The following is a 19205-nucleotide window of genomic DNA, read 5'->3' as shown; positions in this document are numbered from 1 at the left end:
CACATATATATTTATCCTGACTTATAGAAATAATGACAAGGAGAGCCATTCATATTCTCCAGATGCCCTTGGCATAACTTAAAAATACCTTCTGAGTGCAGTAATTTAGAGAACCCACCACAAAGCCCTGCTTTCCTGCAAATAATATGCCACTCCCACAAGTCCCTTTCATTTTCATATAAAGTTTTCAGACATGATATAAAATTTTCATTTTTAGATCCTTTCCCCCCATATATTCCATAAATCCTCCCAAAGGAATCATCAATAATAAAAGGATAATGCTTTCTTGCAACTCTCTAGTGTTTCAAACTTTTTAAACATTTTACTGAAAAACAGATATGAGAGCAAAACATCACCCAAACTGCAGTACATGATAGAGGGAAATTTCTCTCCTGTTACGATAATCTGAATGAATATTTTTGTGTACCTGATATTTTCAACAATTCATCAGAAATGCCAATCCTCTTTACCGCAGGCATTATCTCACACTGGAAGTCGACTAGAACATACATTGTTCAACCACTTAACACTTCTACTTTAGACAAATGTGTCACTCTGTGATATACAGCTAGAGCACAACAAATCCTGCAGTTTGTTTTTTGCAAGTTTACATGGACCTGTCCTGTGAAATCTGGCTGCAGTTATTGGCATCTAGCCAACCCCGATAGGTTTATTTGGAAGTTTGTGTACTATAGAATCTAAACTTCCAAGAGGATCTCCCAACTTAACCCTTCCACCCAAAGAGAGTTTGTCAGTCTGTCCTGTCCATCCCCAGGCAGCAGGAACAGGCAAACCATACCTGCTGAAATAATTATATATTGAGAGCAGGGGCAGTAGCATTGTAAAATGCTCAGTGTATTATTTGCTAGAGACTTCCAGTGGATTCCATAATTACCTGGCTAAGTCTTGTAGGGCGGAAATGCCTCTGCTCCTTTGTCTGCTGGACTTTTGTTTGCAGGTTTCATTAGAACCGAAATGTGAATCTTTTGGACAACCCTTTTCAGAGCACTTTCCCCACTCATTTAGGTTAGTTTCAAAATAAATGTTTTGAAATGTTCAATATCAATTTCATGCTCATTGGTGGAGGACAGGTGGTTTAAGGAATATGCAAACACATGAGATGCAGTTTAAAAATAATACAGGTTAAATGGAATGTGGGAAAACAAGTCATCCCATGCAACTGGCCTTGAAAAGCATATACAGAGAAACACAATGTGCCACTTGTATAACACAGAAAAAAATCACCTAAACACCTTTAAAAATAAGTTTTAAAATGTTTTACTATCAGTAATGCCCTTGTAAGGCATTTGCTCGAGATTTAAATCTGACCTAGGATTAACAGCCTTCAACTCTGCCTCAAGTTATGTTTTATTGAATGGATTATTTGAAACTTCATTACTTATAATAAAAATCCTATGTAAATTGTTATGAATTATTATTTCTATTACATTGGTACTCAATGGCCCTAATCAGAGAAAAGGGCCCCACTCTGCTAGGCGCTGCACAGAGACAATAAAAACCCAACACAACTTAGTCTTTCCTCCAAAAACCTTACAACCCATATATAAAATCATAGAAACAAAGGACTGGAAGGGAGATCAGTAGGTCATCTAGTCCAGTCCCCTGCACTGAGGCAGGACAAAGTATTATTTAGATGATCCCTGAGAGATGTTTGTCTAGCCTGTTCTTTAAAACCTCCAATGATGGAGATTCCACAACCTTCTTAGGTAATTTGTTCCAGTGCCTAACTACCCTGACAGTTAAGTAGTTTTTCCTAGCATCTAACCTAAATCTCCCTTGCTGCAATTTAAGCCCATTACTTCTTGTCCTGTCCTCAGTGGATCAGGAGAACAATTTATCACCCTCCTTGTTATACCAACCTTTCATGTACTTGAAGACTGTTATGTCCCCCATCAGTCTTCTCTTTTCCAGACTAAACAAACCCAATTTTTTCAATCTTTCCTCATAGGTCATGTTTTCTAGACCTTTAATCATTTTTGTTGCTCTTCTCTGGACTTTCTCCAATCTGTCCACATCTTTCCTGAAGTGTGGGGCCCAGAACTGGACACAATACTCCAGCTGAGTCCTAATCAGTGCTGAGTAGAGTGGAAGAATTATTTTGTGTCTTGCTTACAACACTCTTGCTAATACATCCCAGAATGATGTTTGCTTTTTTGCAACAGTATTACATTGTTGACTCATATTCAGTCTGTGATCCAATATAAGCGCCCAGATTCTCTTCTGCAGTATTCCTTCCTAGGCAGCCATTTTCAGTTTTGTAATTGATTATTCCTTCCTAAGTACTTTGCATTTGTCCTTCCTGAATTTCATCCTATTTATTTCAGATCATTTCTCCAGTTTGTCAAGATTATTTTAATCCTGTCCTCCAAAACACTTGCAACCCCTCCCAGTTTAGTATCATCTGCAAACTTTATAAGTGTTCTCTCTATACCATTATTGAAATCTTTAATGAAGATACTGCACAGAACCATACCCAGGACAGATGCCTGAGGACTCCACTTAATATGCTTTTCCATCTTCACTGTGAACCATCGATGGCTACTCTTTGAGGACAGTTCTCCAATCAGTTGTGCACCCACCTTATAGTAGGTTTGTCTTGGCTATGTTTTCCTAGTTTGTTTATGAGAAGGTCATGTGAGACAGTATCAAAAGGCTTACTAACATTGATATACACCTCTACCCCAATTAACACGACCCGATATAACATGAATTCAGATATAACACGGTAAAGCAGCGCTCTAGGGGTCGGGGCTGTGCGCTCCGGCAGATCAGTGCATCAGCGTGTCTGGCTCCGACATCCTGCTCTGAGTGGCGTGTTAAAGGTGCCGGGCCGGGGCCAAGGGGTTGGATAAGGGGCAGAGGGTCTCAGGGGGCGGTCAGGGGACAGAGAGCAGGGGGGTTGGATGGTTCGGAGGTTCTGGGGGCGGGGTGGTCAGGGGACAGGGAATGGGGGCATTGGATACGGTGTGGGAGTCCCAGGGTGGCTGCTGACTATTAATAATGGAAATGCTCGAGGCCAAAGCAAGGTTGATATAATGCAGTTTCACCTATAATGCAGTAAGATTTTTTGGCTCCCAATGACCGTGTTATATCGGGGTAGAGGTGTATAAATCATATTTCTTGCTTCCCTCCTATCCACGAGGCTTGTTACCCTGTCAGAGGAGGATATTAGGTTGGTTTGACATGATTTGTTCTTGACAAATCCATGCTGATTGTTACTTATCACCTTATTATCTTCTGGGTGCTTGCAAGTTGATTGATTATTTGCTCCATTATCTTTTTGGGTATTGAAGTTAAGCTGACTGGTCTGTAATTCCCTTGGTTGTCCTTATTCCCCCATCTTAGATAGGTACTACATTTGCCCTTTTCCAGCTTTCTGGGATCTGTTCCATCCTCCACAAGTTCTCAAAGATAATCACTAATGACTTAGAGATCTCTTCACCCAATTCTTTAAGGATGTATTTCATCAGGCCCTGCTGATTTGAAGACATCTTCCTTGTCCAAGTAATTCTTAACTTGTTCTTTTCCTATTTTAGCCTCAGATCCTACCCCATTTACACTGATGTTCACTATGTTAGTTGTCCGATCACTGCTAACCTTTTTGGTGACAACTGAAACAAAAAAGACATTTAACACTTAGGCCAATATGATGTTTTCTGTTATTGTCTTTCCCATCTCATTGAGTAATGGCCCTACCCTGTTCTTGGTCTTCCTCTTGCTGCCAATGTATTTGTAAAATGTTTTCTTGTTACCTTTATGTTCCTAGGTTGTTTAATCTTGTTTTGTGCCTTGGCCTTTATAATATTGTCCTTGTGGGTTTTGTATATATAGCCTTTGTAATTTGATCTAGTTTCCTCTTTTTTGTATGACCCTTTTTTGAGTTTCAGGTCATTGAAGATCCTGGTTAAGCCACCAGGTCTTTTTACTATACTCCCTATCTTTTCTATGGTTTGGCATAATTTGCTCTTGTGCATATACAGAGACAACAAAATATGGACAAACAAATTCTACAGGGGAGTAGGCGAAGCTTGGTAAGGGCTAGGCAACCAGTGATAACAATTTGATCAGTTTATTTTAATAAATATCATGCTCAAAACTGCCATCACACATTTCCTTACCAGTGTCATGACCCCCATGCGATCCATTTCTCTGGCTGGACTGCGAGGTGTGAGTTTAGGGGTTGAGTGCCCACTGGGAGGAGAAGAGCTTGCAAGCGATGAAGCTGTCACTGATCCAGTGATAGATGTACCTGGGTGAACTCTAGCCAGATTCAAGCCTTCTAGACTGACGCTGGCCACTCTGTTCTCTATTTCTTCAGCACGCAGTTCTGTTGATTCTTTTTCTTCTTGGATTAACCTTATGGAGTAAAGAAAGCATATGATAATATTCTGATCATTGTCAGCTACATAAGGTGTGTTTCTGGCTGTAACAGCAACTTCGCTTCTTTGAATAGTTGAGTATGAACTTGCCTTTGCAGAAGTTTTATGTGCATAGATGTGGGTAAACCCCAGAAAGTTTGATAAATGTTAGAGGAACAAAACTGTATTAAGAATACTGCCTCATAACTATTCATTCATAGTTGAGGCTGCTAATATATACAACAATTTAACTATAAAAACAGTTTGGGTAAAATTTCAGAAGGTCCTCTACTACAGCACCATTAGTGAGCTTGCAAAATACAGGCACCCATACTTCTGCATACACTTTGCAGGTACAAAAATGTGTGCAGACTTGATAAACTCTAACATTTGCAAGTATTAGAATCCACACCTGCAAAACCTATTGGGCCCATATTCTATCAGAGGAGTAAAGTTTTGGAATAGCCTTCCAAGGGAAGCAGTGGGGGCAAAAGATCTATCTGGCTTTAAGATTAAACGCAATAAGTTTATGGAGGAGATGGTATGATGGGATAACATGGTTTTGGTATTTAAATATTCATGGTAAATAGGCCCAATGGCCTGTGATGGGATATTAGATGGGGTGGGATCTGAGTTACCCAGGAAAGAATTTTCTGTAGTATCTGGCTGATGAATCTTGCCCATGTGCTCAGGGTTTAGCTGATCGCCATATTTGGGGTCAGGAAGGAATTTTCCTCCAGGGCAGATTGGAAGAGGCCCTGGAGGTTTTTCGCCTTCCTCTGTAGCATGGGGCACGGGTCACTTGCTGGAGGATTCTCTGCTCCTTGAAGTCTTTAAACTGTGATTTGAGGACTTCAATAGCACAGATATAGGTGTGAGCTTTTTTGCAGGAGTGGTGGGTGAAATTCTGTGGCCTGCGTTGTGCAGGAGGTCAGACTAGATGATCATAATGGTCCCTTCTGACCTAAATATCTATGAATCTGGGTGCTGCTCCAACAGGAAATCAAACGAGGACGTGTGAATTTACCCCCACTGCATCTAACACTAACTTGTTTTATATATTTAAGCTTTATATTTTAGGATTTATGTTCTGTTATTTATACTGCTTCTACTGTCTATAGTTGGTAGCATTTTCCCATGGATATTCTAAAACCAATATGACTAATTCATAGCATTATAATGAACTTTTAGTGATAATTCTAGATTCCACCCTGCTAAGGATACCCTATGGCCTTTCTCGTGGCGTGGGTTGCCGAAGGCAACATACATTGGCTGATCTTGTATGTCAGTAGCACTATATGTCTAGTGTTTCTTTAACTATTGTGACAAAGTTCTTCCTATGCCTTCGTGGGTCCTGCACTTATTGGTGAATTTTCTTGCCTCAGAGGTTCACGGCAGCCCTCAGTTTGGCCACTTTCGTGGCTCAAATCTGCTGTTCACTCAGTTAGCCTCATCACTGGCCAGCATGGGGAAAGGAAGAAGAACAGTCCCCGCAGACTGTGCCGATCCACCTAATGGATCAGGGAACAGGCCAGAGACCTTCCCCTCTTGTGGAACTCACAATCCAGTTCAACTCCTCCGGTATCAAGTAGGGAGTTGGGGGGATGGAGGGATGGGGGGAACCCGGGCCTGCCCTCTACTCCGGGTTCCAGCCCAGGGCCCTGTGGATTGTAGCTGTCTACAGTGGCTCCTGTAACAGCTGCATGACAGCTACAACTCTCTGGGCTACTTCCCCATGGCCTCCTCCCAACACCTTCTTTATTCTCACCACAGGACCTCCCTCCTGATGTCTGATAATGCTTGTACTTCTCAGTCTTCCCATACTATGCCTTCTCACTCTCAGCTTCTTGTGCCTCTTGCTCCCAGCTCCTCGCACACACCACAAACTGAAGTGAGCTCCTTTTTAAACCCAGGTGCCCTGATTAGCCTGCCTTAATTGATTCTAGCAGCTTCTTGATTGGCTGCAGGTGTTCTAACCAGCCTGAATGCCTTAATTGTTTCCAGAAAGTTCCTGATTGTTCTGAAACCTTCCCTGTTACCTTACCCAGAGAAAAGGGACCTACTTAACCTGGGGCTAATATATCTGCCTTCTATCACGCTCCTGTAGCCATCTGGCCTGACCCTGTCACACTATGTTGAGTAAAAAGAACAAGAGAGCTGTCACTCCTATTACTGTGCTATTCCATATAGACCTCAATCTGCAATGTGCAGGACCTCTGACAATTTCCACTGGTTTCCACTCAAAGGGATCCCAAAGAACTTCAGCATGGCTCTTGAGGATAACTTTGCCTGCTGTCAGGGAGTAAGATCAAAAGAACTGTAAGGCAGGAAGGCAGATAGTCCTCACCAGTAGAGAAACATGACAAAGAATAAATGGGAGACACCACTTAGCATTCACCGTTGTGTTTCACTTAACATTCTCAGAAAAGCTTCTTTACTTATTTCCTCAGAGTGGTTTGGTTACTTGCTAGCATTTAATGCCATCTCCTCCCCACCAAAATGATTTCCTCAGTATTATCAGGGCAGATGCTCCAAACAAATCCAAATTGCTGTACTGGAGGCCCTGATCAATACATAAATGTGCTAGCATGTGGCCTGCACCCACATGAACTCTCAACAGATCCCTCAGTCTCGTCCCCAGGGTAAGTTAGAGCAGCTCTGAGGCTGATGGTCAACTAACTAGGACCCAAGAGGCTATTCTGTCAGACAAGAGATCCCCAGATAGGACCTTGCAGTGGGCATAGTGACTCTATGCACCCAAGGTTTTCTCTAGGCAGGAGAATCCTCAGAGAACGAGATCTGTCAACTGTACAGCTTCTGTGTGACACCAAAAAGTCACAAAGCAGCCAGAGCAGGGGACAGTAACTGTCCCAGAGACTACATTTTCTCTGGACAGTGTATAAAAAAGGAGATGACTCGCTACAGGGCCCATCTGTTTCTGAATGAATTTCACTATGTAATGTACAAAAAGGCACTCATTTATGAGTAGTTTGTCCTTTCTTCATCCTCATCTGCCCTCTCAGTCACAAATGGTCAAAATAATTACATATTTTCATAAATGAGGAAAGGAAGAGGTATTAGTATATCTAGAGGCAGAAAGAGCAGATGAAAAAATTGTGCAAGATACAAAGGTGGGATCAAATAAGTCAGTAGCAGCTCCTTAAGTTTTGAAATACAAACAAACATGCTGTCTCACAGATGTCTACAGTGTGGTCTTCCCTTCTCTTGTGCATGTTAGTAATAATGCTTTACTGGAGCATGTCTTATTTGGAAATGGGAAACAATCTTTTTTGATGATCTATACAGTAACTAGCTATCTCCAAAATGCAAAAGCTATTGTCAGAATCTTCTGAAAGGAAATCCTTTATTTGATATTTAAAAAACAAATTTACTAGGGCTGTCAAGTGATTAAATAAATTAATCGTGATTAATCGCATGAGTTACAACACAGAATACAAAGTGTACAGTGCTCACTTTATATTTATTTTTATTACAAATATTTGCATTGTAAAAAACAAAAGAAATAGTATTTTTCAATTCACCTAATACAAGTACTTTAGTGCAATCCCTTTATAATGAAATTTGAACTTACAAATGTAGAATTATGTACAAAAAACTGCATTCAAAAACAAAACAATGTAAAACTTTAGAACCTACAAGTCCACTCAGTCCTACTTCAGCCAATTGCTCCTACATTTGTAGGAGATAATGCTGCCCACTTCTTGTTGACAGTGTCACCTCAAAGTGGCAACAGGCATTTGTATGGCACTGTTGTAGCTGGCGTCACAAGATATTTCTGTATCAGATGCACTAAAGATTCATATGTCCCTTCATGCTTCAACCACCATTCCAGGGGATATGTGTCCATGTTTATGATGGGTTCTGCTCGATAACAATCCAAAGCAGAGCGTACCGACTCATGTTCATTTTCATCATCTGAGTCAGATGCCACCAGCAGAAGGTTGATTTTCTTTTTTGGTGGTTAAGGTTCTGTAGTTTCCTCACTGGAGTGTTACTCTTTTAAGACTTCTGAAAGCATGCTCCACACCTTGTCCCGCTCAGATTTTGGACAGAACTTCAGATTCTTAAACCTTGGGTCGAGTGCTGTAGCTATGTTTAGAAATCTCACATTGGTACCTTCTTTGCGTTTTGTCAAAACTGCTGTGAAAGTGTTCTTAAAACAAACATGTGCTGGGTCATCATCTGAGACTGCTATAACATGAAATACATGGCAGAATGCTGGTAAAACAGGAGACATAGTGTTCTCCCCCAGGGAGTTCTGTCACAAATTTAATTAAAGCATTATTTTTTTAACGAGCATCATCAGCATGGAAGCATGTCCTCTGGAATGGTGGCCGAAGCACGAAGGGCCATATGAATGTTTAGCATTTCTGGCACATAAATACCTTGCAACGCCAGCTACAAAACTGCTTTGCGAATGCCTGTTCTCACTTTCAGGTGACATTGTAAATAAGAAGCAGTCAGCAGTATCTCCCGTAAATGTAAACAAACTTGTTTGTCTTAGCGACTGGCTGAACAAGAATTAGGACTGAGTGGACTTGTAGGCTCTAAAGTTTTACATTGTTTTGTTTTTGAGTGCAGTTATGTAACAAAAACAATCTACATTTGACAGTTACACTTTTGCAATAAAGAGATTGCACTACAGTACTTGCATGAGATGAACTGAAAAATACCTATTTATTTTGTTTATCATTTTTACAGTGCAAATATTTGTAATCCAAAATAATAATATAAAGTGAGCACTGTACACTTTGTATTCTGTGTTGTAATAGAAATCAATATATTTGAAAAAGTAGAATAAACATCCAACATTATTTAATACATTTAAATTGGTATTTTATTGTTTAACAGTGCGATTAATCATGATTAATTTTTAAAATTGTGACTAATTTTTTGAGTTAATCGCATGAGTTAACTGCAACTAATTGACAACCCTAAAATTTACCCTACTCGTTTTGTTTTATTGTGTAAAACACATCTAATGCAGTTCCACTTCATGTGTGCTAAGTGAATGGTCTTCAGATATAACTCAAAATAATCCATGGAATTTGGAGAGACATTGTATTTTTGGGTAAAATGTAAAATCATGTCAGACTTCAGGGATACTGTATCAGTAGAGAACACGAAAAGGAGCTAATAGAAAAGGAAGCACACACTGTTGAATGTCTGTTGTACTATTTTACCTTCTACATGGGATATGAATTTGCCACTAAAAGGAAACCTGAGAAATTTCAAACAAAAATTCTCTTTCTCTCTCTCTCTTTTATCATCAAACTCGTTTCACCAGACACAGGGGGAATAAAAAGTGTAGACACTCAAAACTATGTTATATGTCTTAAAAATCTATAACTTTTATGGGAAAAAAGGAGAAATACAAAAAATCTGCAAATAACCAGTTAAGGGATCCCTGCCATCACAATTTCCTGCTATCACACAATCTTTCATCTCTCATCATAACTCTACCCCAACTTACACACCCACCCAAACTGAACTTTGCCCTCTTTGTGTTCATTTGTGAGGAAACTTTGCTGTTGCATCTACATAGTTGTTTTTCATGTCATTTACTACACCTGTTGAAGAGACTTCAAAAGGAACATAGTCACATGGTACATTAAATTATATTAAAGTTCTATCAATTTGTCTCATCGTGGTAAGTAGATGTAAGTAAATCCCCAGTGGTGTTATGAAATGTGTTGGTTAGGTTGGGCTGGAGTCTCTTGTCTGCCAAATTCATTTAGTGTTGCTTAGAAAAGAGTAGGGGGGAAGGGGAGCGCATGAGGTAGGTAGGGGAGGCAGGGCCTGAGTCAGGAGAAGTGAGGGGACCATGTCTGCAGAAGGGAGGAGAGGAAGCATGGCAGAGCATGATGCTCTGTTATTGAAAGATCTTCTGCCAGCAGCTTACGTTAAAGCTCCCCCACCAATATTTTAAAATTTACAATGTGGCCAGAAAACTAAGATCAGCTCCTCTCATCCCTCTTCTGCATTGCATCTGAGCGCATGCTGGGCACAGTGGAGAACTGAGCCCACTGTATTTAGGCTTATGTAAGTTTGCCAGTTTGTCTTTTTGACTACATTAATTATTGTGTCTATCAGCAAACATGTTAAGTCCCACATCATCCAACAGTAATGTTGTAGTATAACACAATGCAACCAAGAAACAAAATACTGTGTCCTGCCACTTTAAGGCATAAACGCCTCTGCACAGTGTTCCTCGCTCTGGCCCATCAGAGAGAGGGCTTACCGCAGCCTTGTCCATAAAAAGAGACAGACAAAGGAATGGCTGGCTTCAGATGGAGGGAAAGTCAAACATCCATTTATGATGTCTCTTGAAAACGGAATAGTTACTCTGTGTGAACAAGACTGTCAGTTTCTCTGTTCCAGAGTTCCTTGTCTGAGCCTGGGAGCTTCCTATGCCTATTTCCTCCCTGGGCTGGGAAGAGAGGAAAAGAGGGAGCTTCCTCCCCATTGCCTCTCCTTTACATCCTTACTCTGAGCCCCCATTTAATCCCTTTGCTGCCTACCTTAGTGGGGCATAAGTATGCCCATTCACTGGATTTGTATTTGATATGTTCTTGTAATTCCTTCATTTGCTCTCCCTCTCCAGAAAACCAAAACTAAGGGGTACTTTCCCTGAAATAATGACAGGTTTCAGAGTAACAGCCGTGTTAGTCTGTATTTGCAAAAAGAAAAGGAGTACTTGTGGCACCTTAGAGACTAACCAATTTATTTGAGCATAAGCTTTCGTGAACTACAGCTCACTTCATCTGATGCAGTGAGCTGTAGGTCATGAAAGCTTATGCTCAGATAAATTGGTTAGTCTCTAAGGTGCCACAAGTACTCCTTTTCTTTTTCCCTCAAATGTGGCCAATGAAACAAAACAAATGTGCAGTTTGTAAGTCAAGCCAAAAATAAATTTGAAAATTATTTCCCAAAAACATCTGACAAAGAACCTTTTTAATCACCAGAATTATAAAACTCATGTTTCTATTCCCCCCGTTCCCCCTCCCCCCGACTAGTCAGGGAAAAAAACACCTACGCTGGGATAAGATATGGTTTGTGAAATTTTAGGAGGGTTGGTTTCTTTATGGGAAAGATAGGCCAGGGATTCTTGAAAAATTGAATTTATAATGAGAAACTAGCGTCATCCTTAACTATGCAGTGGCTTCTTCCACCACATAATAGGAAATGTATGGCTCTATCTGATTTTCTGTGGCAAAGGTATGAATATGAATTTGAACCCAAATGAATCCATAGGACCTTTAGAAAGGTTTTTTAAAAATAATCCATACTAATGGAACAAGAGGAAACATGCAAACCAAATTGTCTGTTTTAGCCCCACAAACTACTGAGTAAGAAATATTTATCTATGAAAGCTGTTGCATTTAGTTTCACCTGAAAATGGGGTGTGGCATTTACTCATTCTCATGGTAAAATGACTCTCTTCCTGTCAACCAATCTGATGTTCATGAACAGGGCCCAAACACTGCCCTACGTTGCGTCCACTGTGTTCTTTAATCATAGTTTTAAAACTACATATTGCTTCCATTTACTTTCCTATGACCCATAAATATATATTCACAGGGTGACAAATATCAAGTTCTGAGTTGCAGTAATATGGGAATCTGAAAGATGGGGGGCTGAGGATTTGGAGTGAAATGTGAAAATAGAGACATTATAATGAAAGGAGCCATAATGCCTAAAGTATAAAAGAAGCTAAAAGGTCCCTTGCTGAGATCAATCTTCTTGCCTAAAATCCATTTAAGAATTGCCATAAAAGGTCTACAGTATTTTCTGAACTGAGATCTGATGAAAGATTGAAGATAGATCATATGCTGGGAATTAAAATTATCTTTTTCATGTTATTAATAAATCTAAATTTGAGATCAGTTTGGATAAAACAGATGATCACCCTCTTACATAAGACATATTGCATGAATAGAAAACATCTTATCTAAGAATACAGCGGTAGGGATATATTACTGACCACCTGACCAGGATGGTGATAGTGATTGTGAAATGCTCAGGGAGATTAGAGAGACTGTTAAAATAAAAAACTCAATAATAATAATGGGGGATTTAAATTATCCCCATATTGACTGGGTACATGTCACCTCAGGATGGGATGCAGAGATAAAGTTTCTTGACATCTTAAAAGACTGCTTCTTGGAGCAGCTGGTCCTGGAACCCACCAGAGGAGAGGCAATTCTTGATTTAGTCCTAAGTGGAGCACAGGATCTGGTCCAAGAGGTGAATATAGCTGGATCGCTTGGTAATAGTGACCATAATATAATTAAATTTAATATCCCTGTGGCAGGAAATACACCACAGCAGCCCAACACTGTAGCATTTAATTTCAGAAAGGGAAACTACACAAAAATGAGGTTAGTTAAACAGAAATTAAAGGGTATAGTGCCAAAAGTGAAATATCTGCAAGCTGCGTGGAAACTTTTTAAAGACACCATAATAGAGGCTCAACTTAAATGTATACCCCAAATTAAAAAACATAGTTAGAGAACCAAAAAAGAGCCACCGTGGCTAAACAACAAAGTAAAAGAAGCAATGAGAGGCAAAAAGGCATACTTTAAAAAGTGGAAGTTAGATCCTAGTGAGGAAAATAGAAAGGAGCATAAACACTGGCAAATGAACTGTAAAAATACAATTAGGAAGGCCAAAAAAGAATTTGAGGAACAGTTAGCCAAAGACTCAAAAAGTAATAGCAATTTTTTTTAAAAGTACATCAAAAGCAGGAAGCCTGCTAAACAACCAGTGGGACCACTGGATGATCGCGGTGCTAAAGGAGCAGTCAAGGACAATAAGGCCATTGTGGAGAAACTAAATGAATTCTTTGCATTGGTCTTCACGGCTGGGGATGTGAGGGAGACTCCCAAACCTGAGCCATTCTTTTTAGGTGACAGATCTGAGGAACTGTCCCAGATTGAGGTCTCATTAAAGGAGGTTTTGGAACAAATTGATAAATTAAAGAGCAATAAGTCACCAGGACCAGATGGTATTCACCCAAGAGTTCTGAAGAAACTCAAATGTGAAATTGCAGAACTACTAACTGTAGCCTGTAACCTATCATTTAAATCAGCTTCTGTACCAGATGACTGGAGGATAGCTAATGTGATGCCAGTTTTTAAAAAGGGCTCCAGAGGTGATCCTGGTAATTACAGGCCTGTAAGCCTGACTTCAGTACCGAGCAAACTGGTTGAAACTATAATAAAGAACAATATTGTCAGACATATAGATGAAAATAATTTGTTGAGGAACAGTCAACATGGTTTTAGTAAAGGGAAATCATGCCTCACCAATCTACTAGAATTCTTTGAGGGGGTCAACAAGCATGTGGACCAAGAGGATCCAGTGGATGTAGTGTACTTAGATTTTAAGAAAGCCTTTGATAGGGTCCCTCACCAAAAGCTCTTACGCAAAGTAAGCTGCTACGGGATAAGAGGGAAGGTGCTCTCATGGATTAGTAACTGGTTAAAAGATAGGAAACAAAGGGTAGGTATAAATGGTCAGTTTTCAGAGTGGAGAGAAGTAAATAATGGTGTCCCCCAGGGGTCTTTTCTGAGACCAGTCCTATTCAACATATTCATAAATGATCTGGAAAAAAGGGTAAACAGTCAGGTGGCAAAATTTGCAGATGATACAAAATTACTAAAGATAGTTAAGACCCAGGCAGTCTGCAAAGAGCTACAAAAGATCTCTCAAAACTGGGTGACTGGGCAACAAAATGGCAGATGAAATTTAATGTCGATAAATGCAAAGTCATGCATATTGGAAAGCATAATACCAACTATACATATAAAATGATGGGGTCTAAATTAGCTGTTATCTTGGAGAGATAAAGAAAGAGATCTTGGAGTCATTGTGGATAGTTCTCTGAAAACATTCACTCAATGTGCAGTGGCTGTCAAAAAAGCAAACAGAATGCTGGGAATAATTAAGAAAGGAATAGATAATAGGACAGAAAATATCCTGTTGCTGCTATATAAATCCATGGTACTCCCACATCTTGAATACTGTGTGCAGATGTGGTCGCCCCATCTCAAAAAAGATATATTGGAATTGGAAAAGGTTCAGAAAAGGGCAACAAAAATGATTAGGAGTATGGAACGGCTTCCGTATGAGGAGAGATTAATAAGACTGGGACTTTTGAGCTTGGAAAAGAGACAGCTAAGGGGAGATAGGATTGAGGTATATAAAATCATGACTGGTATAGAGAAAGTAGATAAGGAAGTGTTGTTTATTACTTCTCATAACACAAGAACTAGGGGTCATGAAATGAAATGAATAGGCAGCAGGTTTAAAACAAATAAAATGAAGTATTTCTTCACACAACACACAGTCAACCTGTGGAACTCCTTGCCAGAGGATGTTGCGAAGGCTAAGACCATAACAGGGTTCAAAAAAGAACTAGATAAATTCATGGAGGATAGGTCCACCAATGGCTATTAGCCAGGATGGGCAGGAATGGTGTCCCTAGCCTCTGTTTGCCAGAAGCTGGGAATGAGCGACAGGAAATGGATCACTTGATGATTACCTGTTCTGTTCATTTCCTCTGGGGCACCTGGCACTGGCCACTGTCAGAAGACAGGATACTGGGCTAGATGGACCCTTGGTCTGACCCAGTAGGGCCATTCTTATGTTCTTAAGAGGGTGATCATTTCTTGGTGGACTCTCCTGACTGAATAACTTTCCCCGAAATTTACAAAAGGGAATATGAAAGTAACTAATGTGACCATTAGTTATGTGGGTATCTTTACAAACCAAATTTTTGATGAGAGTCATTTATGCTTCAGGTCACTGGCTGATAATCTGTATGTGTGTGTTGGGGCGGAGGGGAGAATAAAGAATTTTCTTCTCTCAGTCAATCTACAATACTGTAAAAATAACTAAATGTGTTATGTTTTTTTTTCTCTCTTTTTTGCTTTCCTCTAAAGCATCAGGTACTAGTTATTGCCAGAGGCAAGATGCTACACTAGATGGATCAATGATCTGATTCAGCATGACATAAATCCTATCTATCTACATTACCTACAGATATGTTCTCTTCTCCAAACCCCCACTATATCAGATATCTTAAAAGGTCAACATTTTAATTTTTTTAAAATAAAGATAATTGTTTAACCTATAACCTTCTGAATAGTCAGGGTCCTGATTCCTTGTAGTAAAAGAAAACATGAATAAAATTCCTTGTTTTCCCTATATTCGGAATATGCTATTTTAGCAAGATTAAACCGTTCAATCGCAAAATTTTCCTTTGGCCTTTTATCTTGACAGAACTGTTGTGAAACAGATTTTAGAAAATTGTAGCAAAATTCCCTATGAATCAAATGGAGACATGTTGGGAGTCCCAAATACTCAATCATAAATCTACAGTGAAAAATAAGTGGCCTCAACCCACCCCAGAATGGAAAAGTTTGTAATGTCATTTTAAAACATGCTCAAGAGTATATCTTACACTAGGCTACCTTACACAAAGAGAAAGACTTGAGGAAAAACTAGCACAAGGTAAAGGGGATATTTCAAACTATTCTCCATCTGATTACTAAATAGCACAGTACCTATGGGTATGACCTAGACATTGATGCACTAATGACATCTCTTTCATCTATTTCCTTGGAACTGGGAGGTAATAAATGGATGTTCTAAAGAAAACATGATATATTTATCACACAATCTTTTTAAACCTACCTTTTTTGACAAAACAGGTAAACTGTGGTTCTGCTACGAAAAGTGGCTATTAAAATAGCATCCTTGGGTTCTGTGGTTTATTGCCTCTCAATAATTCCAAATGAAATTAGTGCAGTTTAATAATTGAGGTTTCTTTTTCCTTGTCTTCGAGCCTTATAACTCAGTTTGGGATATGAACCTCAGACTGAATTCCTTCCTGCTTTCATACCATTGTTTGTAACCCAGACCCACATGAGGTGTATTACAGATGTAACTAACAGCAGGAACCATGCACATCACTGAATTCAAATCTTCTGGATAATAGTTAATTAATGGTAGAATGGAGTTATGTAGGATGGGCTCGTAAAAATCTTGAAAAGAAGGCCTATGAATAAAGGTCCATCAGAGAGCTTCCCTGTCTTAGTGTTCCCTAACATAGCTTCTTCTAAAGAGCTAGCTATTTCTCTTCCCCCTGGAATGTTCTTCACAAGCTCCATGTTTAAGAAAGGAAATTGCTATCATTACTTCCACTATAGTACATATTCTTATACATAAACACGTACATTCCCCAGTTACTGCCCTGGAATGCATGAGTGGGGCTCCAACTGCAGTCTGTGGAAACTGATCCTGAGCACCACGGGGAAGGTTGATCTATGACCAGAAAACACATTGCAGTTGGTTGATATTAGGTACCTTATTTCTTTGTTGATTGCATCTAGTTGCTCCTGAAGCATCATAGCCAGAGTCTGGGCATCTGAATGCCCACTTGGTGACAGAAGATCCATGGAGCTAAAAATAGTTTCTCTATCATCATCATCAATATCAGACATTTCGGTGTCACTTTCAAATGGGTGGCTGCTCAAGACTCCAATCTGCTGAGTTCTGTTCCACTCATGATCCCCAAGAGATTTCACCTAAGCAAGAATTTACAAAATGCATATCGTGCTGTCTGAGAAACGATTTCAAAATTAGCTTGCTGGAAAATGGAAAAGATGAAGCGTTAACATTTTAAAATACTGGCTTTGTGATTATTAATCCCTTTCTTATTTGTAACAACATTAAGAATGATAGATTTATTTGATAGGAATAAAGATGCTGTAAAGTTCTTTCCTATGGTTTCTACTGCAGTTCAGCATTAACTAAGGAAGAGATTTTCAAAGGTGTCCAGTTAGGTTTCCAACTCCCACTGAACTTGAATATCTCCCTCTGTGCTATTAGTGTTGGCTGCTATACAGCAGTGGATGTACTTGTAGATTGGTATGGAAAAATCCCATTGTTTGCTGAGAAAACTACACAATTTGTAACCCCATCGAGTATCTTCTACAAAACACTGAGGTACACTGTCATATCCCAGTATGGGGATTTAATTGTTATCATGAGCTATTAATACCACATGCAATGAAAAGAAGATATCCTATAAGCTGTCTGCAAACTAGTTAGTTAAAGCACTTTTGGGGTGCAGTATGTATGCCAGTGTTTAATGCTGTCATTGTTTAGGAACACATTGTAATACTGCATGCAAAAAAGCTTGCAGTGTTGCACAAGTGAAAACAATTAAATGGCTAACCTTTGGTTCATCTCTCCGGACCTCCATACGACCTCTTCTGGGTCGCCTTATCACTTTAGTTGATCTGTAGTCGGATTGGCTATCAACCAAGGAACCCACAGAATACCTCAGTTCTGCTGATGTGTCAAGGTGAGATCTGAAAAAGGATTGAGGCACAGACAGTAGGTAAATTCAAATAACAGGAATGATAATACAGTGCCTTTCACTCTAGGGTTTCAGAGCTTTACTGACATTAATTCATTAAGCCTTGCAAGAGAAATTACATTGGGGATACAATTTAGTGAACATTTTCTAAACATATTGTGGAGTAATAAAGAAAATGAATCTTGACCCTTTTTATATTAAAGAATTAAATAACAAACCACAACAGGCCAGATCCGCAGCTGGTGTGAATTGGCAGAGCTCCAATGAAGTCCATCAGCAGAGTCGGGTCAACATTAAGCATTTTTGCATATCCCACCCTAAACGCTTTTGTAGTATTACTTTTCTAAGTAAGCAATTGTTGCCATAACAATGTTATGTGATCATGAATGAAAAGGAAGATGAATCAATGTGCTTATTAAGACATGCTCTACATTATGATAATGTTAGTCAACTTCCCAATGATGTAAAGATTTATGGTTATGATTGGAATGCTACATATCTGGTACTATGTTAATAGATTAAACTAATACAACTGATGCAGCCTAAGGACCTTGGCTTCCACTAGTGCGTTTGGGGCATGACTCTGGCTTTTAAACCATTGGCTGCATTGCAGGGCTGGGGATGAGGATGGGCTAAGCTCCAGGATGACAGTGGAAGAATTGTGACTGACAGTCAGAATTCTTCCTAGTTTTTCTCGGGGTGTGCGCGTGCTAAAATGGGAACACTGCCACTCACTGAAGCAATGCAGCATTCCCTTCCTGCCCAATATCAGTTTTGCTGGCTGGTGGGTGAGTGAGTGACTGGCGGGGGGAGGACAAAGACTATGTTCCCCATCCTTGATTCCTTTCAGGAGGTTAGTGCTCATGACGGAACTAACCTAGGGCAGTGCTTGTATCTCCCAGACCCATCACAGTTGCTGCTCCTGGTGGGAAATAAGGGGGAGTGAAGGCTCCATGTACTCTCTGAGTATTCTTGAACAGTCATGAAGATTTGGCCACATTTTGACCCTAGCAAAAGGATGCACTTGGCATGATAACATTAGAGAAATGAAATGTAATGTTACAAATATTGTAGTGATGATACTTCATCAGTATCAAAGTACAACACATTATTATTACTTGTTTGGTTGTTCATGGTAGCTCCTAAAGTTGTGCTAGTAGCCTTCCAGGCAGACAGGAAGAAATGGTCTGTGCTCTCTGGAACTGGCAGTTTGAAGACTGACACACAGACACAGACACACAGTAGTTAGGGGGAAAGGGTAGATCATCTTTGTGTTTGTTTTAGCATGTGGTAAATATATTGTTGCATCTGTCATCTCTCATTGTACTAACTTGAATGGAAAAAAGAGAATGGTTAAGAAAAGTAAGTTGTTACTCCTACACAAAAGGATTTTTTAAAAAATAATATATATGTTA

General features: G+C 39.6%; 1 protein-coding gene across 7 annotated transcripts in view; it reads right to left on the bottom strand.

Annotated features, from left to right (window-relative positions):
- PPFIA2 (PTPRF interacting protein alpha 2) overlaps positions 1–19205 on the bottom strand; it is a 617960-nt gene that overhangs the window by 82530 nt on the left and 516225 nt on the right. For all 7 annotated transcript variants that reach the window (XM_074941964.1, XM_074941966.1, XM_074941963.1 and 4 more), the window contains 3 exons: positions 17647–17782; positions 16773–16993; positions 4140–4377 (listed from right to left, as the gene is read on the bottom strand). In XM_074941964.1, the coding sequence (XP_074798065.1) occupies positions 4140–4377; positions 16773–16993; positions 17647–17782 (595 nt within the window). The remainder of the gene's footprint in view (positions 1–4139; positions 4378–16772; positions 16994–17646; positions 17783–19205) is intronic.

The sequence above is a fragment of the Natator depressus genome, chromosome 1, assembly GCF_965152275.1.
Source record: "Natator depressus isolate rNatDep1 chromosome 1, rNatDep2.hap1, whole genome shotgun sequence".
Taxonomy (NCBI): Eukaryota; Metazoa; Chordata; order Testudines; family Cheloniidae; genus Natator; species Natator depressus.
The sequence above is the reverse complement of the archived record's forward strand: the minus strand, read 5'-3'. Positions and strand labels throughout refer to the sequence as shown.